This window comes from Crocuta crocuta, unplaced genomic scaffold (assembly GCF_008692635.1).
Source record: "Crocuta crocuta isolate KB4526 unplaced genomic scaffold, BGI_CrCroc_1.0 scaffold69, whole genome shotgun sequence".
Classification (NCBI taxonomy): Eukaryota; Metazoa; Chordata; class Mammalia; order Carnivora; family Hyaenidae; genus Crocuta; species Crocuta crocuta.
This window is the reverse complement of record NW_027551576.1, coordinates 1,243,635-1,250,441: the sequence shown is the minus strand read 5'-3', so window position 1 is coordinate 1,250,441 and position 6,807 is coordinate 1,243,635. Positions and strand designations below refer to the sequence as shown.

The following is a 6,807-nucleotide window of genomic DNA, read 5'->3' as shown; positions in this document are numbered from 1 at the left end:
GGGGCCCACGGGAGCCGGGCCGGGCCGCGGGCTCGGCGGCGGGGTCGCCAGGGGGCCACTCACCGAACTGCATCCAGTCCCACTCGCTGAGCGTGTCCATGTTGCGGCACAGGTCGTCCAGCACCCAGGCGGGCAGCTGGTAGATGTAGCAGGCCATGGCTGGGCTCCGGGGCCCGGCGGGCAGGCTCGAGGGCGACTGGGNCGGCGGCCAGCCCCCTCCTCCGGGGAAGTGGGCGGGCCGCGCGCTCCACACCCCCGCCCCCAGCGGCCGCTCGCCGCGCGACGTCGCCCCACCTGCTGGAGCGACCGGGGGCGGACCGAGCAGGCTCCGAGCGGGCAGCCGAAAGCGAGGCCGGGAGTGCGGCGGGAACGCGCTCAGGGACACACGGGGACTTCGGTGGCCGTCCCGGGAGGCCTGCCGACTCCAGGCTCGGTGCTTTGGGCGCTCCGCCACCTAGAATTCATTCCATAGGTGTTCTGTTAATTACCTGCTATAGGGCAGGTACTGTTCAAGGTGCTGGAGATACAGGAGTGGAGAAACCCTACAAACTTCCTTGCTATCGTGGGACTTAAAATCCAGATGGTGGGAGGAGAAAACTAATGATAAGTGATAAAAGTATGTAATCAATAAGTCATGAGGTGTGTTAAAAGGTAATAAGTGCTGGGGCACCTGGGTGGCTCAGCCGGTTAAGCGTCCGGCTTCAGCTCAGGTCCTGATCTCACAGTCTGTGGGTTCGAGCCCCGCGTCGGGCTCTGTGCTGACAGCTCAGAGCCTGGAGCCTGTCTTAGGATTCTGTCTCTCTCTCTCTCTGCCCCTCCCCTGCTCACGCTGTCTCTCTCTCTCTCTCTCTCAAAAATAAATAAAACATTAAAAAACGTTTTTTAATAAAAAAATAAAAAGGTAATAAGTACTACTGTAAAAAAAAGAGAAAGGGAAGTTGGTTAAGGGGAATTAGGCATTGAGAGCAAGCAGGGGGCGGACTCTGTTAAACAGGGTAGTCAAGATAGACTTTATCATAAAAACGGTTAGTGTTTATTGAGCAGCTACTATGTGGTAGGCACTGTTCTAGGTGCTGGCAGTACCTGAGGAAAAAAGGACAAAATCCATGCCCTGCAGGAAGACAGACAATAAGCAGAGAAATGCTAAGTAAGTAAATACCTTAGCACTGTAGAAGATGATAGGTAACATTAGAGAATAAAAGCAGAGTATGATGAAAGAGAGTGGGGGTGGCTCATTGAACTATTTATGATCTTAGAAGGTAATAAATCTTAATGGGGAAAAACAGAATAAGAGGGATTTCAGGGCAATAAACTATTTGTAAAAAAAAAAAAAAGAGGGATTTCAGGGCAAACTGAATTATTAAGTAGGGTGGGAGGAGAACTTATACTAGCAGTGGCTAGTACTTATTGATCATTTACAATGTGCAGACTTCACCTGGGTTATTTTGCCTGCTCCTCTTAATGACCCTATTAGGTAGGTGTGGTTACTACCCCCTTCTACAGATGAGGAAACCGAAGCACAGAGAGGTTAGGTAAGTTGCCGAGTATCATACAGGTACAAGTGACAGAGCTGGGATTTGAACCCAAACGGTCTGATCACTGGCTACAAACTCCACCTTATTATAATAACTACCATCTATCTACACCTATCATGTGCTCTGCATAAGTCGTTTTCTGTAATTCTCATAAACATATGCTAAGAGATACGTATTATCCCCTTTTTTGTTGAGAGCATGTGCGCGTGCACATACTCAAGTAGGGGGAGGGGCAGAGGGAGAAGTAGAGAGAATCTCAAGCAGGCTCCATGCCCACCACAGAGCCCCATGGGGGGCTTGATCTCACAACCATGAGATCATGACCTGAGCTGAAATCAAGAGTCAGATGCTTAACCAACTGAGCCACCCAGACACTCCAGTATTATTCCCCTCCTTTTTTAATGTTTTATTTATTTCTGAGAGAGAGAGAGAGAGAGCAGGGGAGGGTCAGAGAGAGAGGGAGACACAGAATCTGAAACAGGCTCCAGGCTCTGAGCTGGCTGTCAGCACAGAGCCCAACACGGGGCTCAAACCCACGAACCCTGAGATCATGACCTGAGCCGAAGTCGGACGCTTAACCGACTGAGCCACCCAGGCGCCCCTATTATCCCCTTTCTTTACACAGAAATAGAGACGTTCCAAGAGATTAGCACATCAGTGAGGGCAGATAAACTAGAGTTCCACCTTGTGGCCATAAGCTTCAGGCTGCAGAAGAAGGAAACTGAAAGGAAAGTGAGTCATGGGGACAAGCCTTGGTTCCGCCACCAACAGGTTTTGTGTCCCTGGACAACCCATTTCACTTCTCGAACCTTGCTTTCCACATCTGTAAAATGGCACTAATGATTTCCGTTGCCTAGAGCTGTGAGCTAGAGAAGTAGATTAAAGCAACTTACACAGCCCATGTAGAATGCCTCCTACAATCTTTCTTGCCCAGAGAATAGACTCGAAAGATGGTGGCTGCCATTGATAATATTGAAAAAAGCTCCGGGAAGAGTGCTTCCACAATCCATCAAAGGACAGAGGATCAAAGGACATCAAACTCACTTTTTAAAGAAAGCCAAAGGAAAAAGCATCCACCGCCTTAGAATTCTATCTGGATACAAGGCCTAGCTTTCTCTTTTGTAAGCTGCATATCCTACCCTAACCACTTCGGAGGATTGGTGGGAAGCTTACATGGACCTCCAAATGCTTGGGATAAACAGTAAAGTACTTAGCCCAGTAAAGAGCTGATTTCATGCGAGTCTGCCCCTTGGATGTTGGAACTGAGGCACGCTCCAGTGTTCTGTGACTGCTTTTCAGGGGAAGTCCTGTGTTTCAGCAGTGGTTGAAGGTGGAATTGAATGGGAAAGCACCTACTTCCCAGGGCATAGATGCTCTTCTTTCTCTCACTGTTTCTGCTTGCAGAGTCCTCTGCCTGCCCCTCCCTCTCTTTTGCAAGCACAGAGCATCGGTCTTCGTAGCTTTCCTCCCTTAGTGCCACGGGGCCTCTTCCCCTGGATGGGGCTTTGAGACCATAGGAGACCTGCATTCAGCCTTGGCTAGTCCAGGACAGACAAGCCCCCCAAATTCCTCTCTCTGCTATTTCCTTGGGCTCTTGGCAAGTTTCCCTCGCATCCCACCCTCAGGGCTTATAGTCTGAGCCCTAGGATTTTCTCCTCCAGAGAGATCTTAGTAGTTCAGGACCTGAGCAGATCCTCTTAGGGGCACATCTTGGTCCCCATTCTTTAGAAAAAATTCTTCAAAGCAAGCTCTTTGTTATTACTAATAGAGCTGCCACTCACCTACCAAATACCAGGCATTTACCATACATTATTTGGTATCCTCACAACAACCCTATAGGGTAGGGTTGTTCCCATTCTACAGAAGAGAAAACTGAGGCATAAGTCAGTGTAACTTAGCCAAGTCAAACTGGCCAAGTGACAGGATTCAACCCAATCCTGACTCTTTCTACTCTATAATACTGCCTTGCCACAAAGAGAAACTTCCTTTGATCCTGCACAGTTCATTTCTTCCCCTAATTACGTCATTCCCTACCACAATCAACTGAACTGTTATTGAGGCTGAATGCAATTAATTATAAAATTAGGTCGTTAAGTCATTTTGACCTATTCACATTTAATTACCTTTTTTTTTTAATATTTTTTATTTATTTCTAGGAGAGAGAGAGAGAGACAGCGTGAGCAGGGGAGGGTCAGACAGAGAGGGAGTCACAGACTGAAACAGGCTCCAGGCTCTGAGCTGGCAGTCAGCACAGAGCCCGACGCGGGGCTCGAACCCACGAACCGCGAGATCATGACCTAAGCGAAAGTCGGACGCTTAACCGACTAAGCCACTCAGGCGCCCCAACATTTAATTACCTTTAACAGACTGCACCTGCCCAGCCTGGCCTCCGCAGAGCGACTCCGTTGTTCTGCACTGGCAGTTTAAAAAGCTTCCCAGGTAGTTCTATTGATGGGCAGGCAGCGTTGAGAAGCAGTGTTTTATCACGAAGTTGGGATGGGAAAGAAGATTGTTGATAGGGGATTAACAATAACAAAGCTTCTCTGTGTACTTTGCACATTTTCTTTCTAATAAAAATACCTTCGCTGGTTTTTCTGATAGTACGTGATCCTTCTCGAGAAGAATAGGTAACCTTAAAAATAAAACTGTCAGGGGCACCTGGGTGGCTCAGTCGGTTCAGCGACCGACTTCGGCTTAGGTCATGATCTCATGGTTCGTGGGTTCGAGTTCCGCGTTTGGCTCTGTGCTGACTGCCAGCTCAGAGCCTGCAGCCTGTTTCGGAGTCTGTGTCTCCCTCTCTCTCTGACCCTCCCCTGCTCACGCTGTCTCTCTCTCTCTCTCCTAGAAATAAATAAAAAATATTTTAAAAAAAGAAAAGGAAAACCTTTTTTTCTCCTACTGGGATGCGAAAGTAGCAGAGTCGCAAGGTCCGTCTCTTCCTGTGGGTATGCAACTGATCAGGAGTGGTGGGGTGTGAGAGCTCCCCCTACTGGCCTCCTGACTCCATTTTCGTGAGTTTTCCCTGGACTAATTTTCAGAGTGAATTGAGGAGAAAACCAGTACTAGTTTCTCCAACTCTTGGGTAACAAAACAAACAAACAAAAACAGTTCTACCTTCTCCTCTATGTTTCTCCTTTACTTTTACACAGAACACTTAACTTTTGACACTTCTGGTCACCAAATATGGAGGGATTCCGCACAAGGAATTCTCCGCAACGCCGGCTGAGGGTGCTGCAACTCAAGTCACTTCTAACACTGTCTACCTGGAGACAGATCACGGGCTCATTCCCACAAAACCATCCCCACCCTACTTCAGATGTGGACGGCAAGGTTACTCATCACTTCTGTCCTACTTGGCTACAGACAGGAGGTTCCCATGACCCCCACTCCTTGGGTTCAATTCATTTACTAGAATGGCTCACAGAACTCAAGGAAACACTTATATTTATCAGTTTTTAAAAAGATACAGAGGCGCCTGGGTGGCTTGGTCTGTTAAGCCTCCGACTCTTGATTTTGGCTCAAGTCACGATCTCTCGGTTTGTGAGATCGAGCCCCACATGGGGCTCTGTGCTTGGGATTCTCTCTCTCCCTCTCTCTGCCCCTCACCTGCTCCCTGTTGCGTGTGTGCTCCCTCTCTCAAAATAAATAAATAAACTTTATGGATGAATAAAGGATACGAACGGACAACCAGGTGAAGAGATATGTAGGGTGCAGGGCTTCTGCGCCCACGGGGTTGGGTGCATCACCCTCCCAGTCTGGAGGAGTTCACTGCCCTGGAAGCTCTTAAACCCCTACGGCTGGGGTTTTATGGAGGCTTCCACAGAGGCAGGGCCAGCTATTGACTCTATTTCCATCCCCTCTGCCCCGTCTACAGAAGCAGGGGATGGGGCAGAGCTGAAAATTCCAAGCGTCTAATCATGACTTGGTATATCTTTTGGTGACCAGCCCCCAGCCAGGAGCCATTCCGAAGCCTACTTAGAGTTGCTTCAGTAGAACAAAAGATGCTCCTAGTGCTTTATCACTTAGGAATTTACCAGGGTTTTAGGAACTATGTGCCAGGAACCAGGGGTAGAAGTCAATATATTTTCTATGAACACACACACACACACACGCGCACACACACACGCACAGGCGGACGGAAGGAGGGTGGGAGAAAGAGAATGAACACCTTCCCTCCTTCTCTTTATTTGGCCAATCTCCTATCGATGTACCTTTATTTTCAGTACTGGAGTCTGTTCCAGAGGCGTCTGCTTTCTCATCTGCAGGAGAGGTAAGATGGTCCTAAAGGCTGTCGAGGAAAACCACAAACCAGTATTGGAAAACTGCGGCCCCAGGGGCACACCCGGCCGCCCTCACAACTCCTCCCCGGTCCCTCTAGTTGATCCAGGACAGGGTATTCCTGACCTGCTAGAACCGTCCTCACATTCCCAGCATTCCTGCGTTGGACCTAAAGGTGAAGAATGTCAGCTCGCGCCACTCCCCCTCCAGCACGGTGCCACTAAGCTCTGCCTTGACCAAGGAGCTGTCCTTCAGTTTATCTGAATCAGATAAGATGGTTCCCTACGATTTCCTTTGGTTCTTACAGCAGCCTGAGCTCTGCTAACATTTGTGGGGCGCACGCAGGACTCTAAGACTCAACTTCTCCCAAGTGGCGCAAGGCAGTCTTCTGCGTTTTCTGCCTGAAGAATAAAGAGAGCATATTGCTATTTCTTTGTATGTTAAGCTGACATACTTTCCTAGGTTTCATGTTCCAATTTTTTTTTTTTTTTAAGATTTTTAAGTAGGGACACCTGAGGGGCTCAGGGAGTTGACTGTCCAACTCTTGATTTCAGCTCAGGTCAAAAATTCACATCGGTGCTCACATGTCAAGAGTGCAAAACACCGCTACCTATTTCATACCCTTAGGGTGTTGATTTCTAGGGCAGTGCCTGTCCTTTCATAATGTTCTCTGATAGAATATCATAGAATAAGCACTGATAGAACAGTGACCGCTTAGCTTTTCTCTTCTTTTTTTTAAAAAAAATAGACTTTATTTTTTTTAATTTTTTTTTTAATGTTTTATTTATTTCTAGGAGAGAGAGAGAGACAGCGTGAGCAAGGCAGGGTCAGAGAGAGAGGGAGTCACAGACTGAAACAGGCTCCAGGCTCTGAGCTGGCAGTCAGCACAGAGCCCGACGCGGGGCTCGAACCCACGAACCGTGAGATCATGACCTAAGCGAAAGTCGGACGCTTAACTGACTAAGCCACCCAGGCGCCCCATAAAAAAAAATAG

General features: G+C 48.4%; 1 protein-coding gene across 1 annotated transcript in view; it reads right to left on the bottom strand.

The window, feature by feature from the left end:
* The window catches only part of IRAK2 (interleukin 1 receptor associated kinase 2), a 59,695-nt gene extending 59,492 nt beyond the window's left edge, over positions 1-203 (bottom strand). The window contains exon 1 of the mRNA XM_077751507.1: positions 64-203. Coding sequence (XP_077607633.1) covers positions 64-157 — 94 coding nt within the window. The 5' untranslated portion in view covers positions 158-203. The remainder of the gene's footprint in view (positions 1-63) is intronic.
* Between the last annotated feature and the right edge of the window lie 6,604 nt (positions 204-6,807).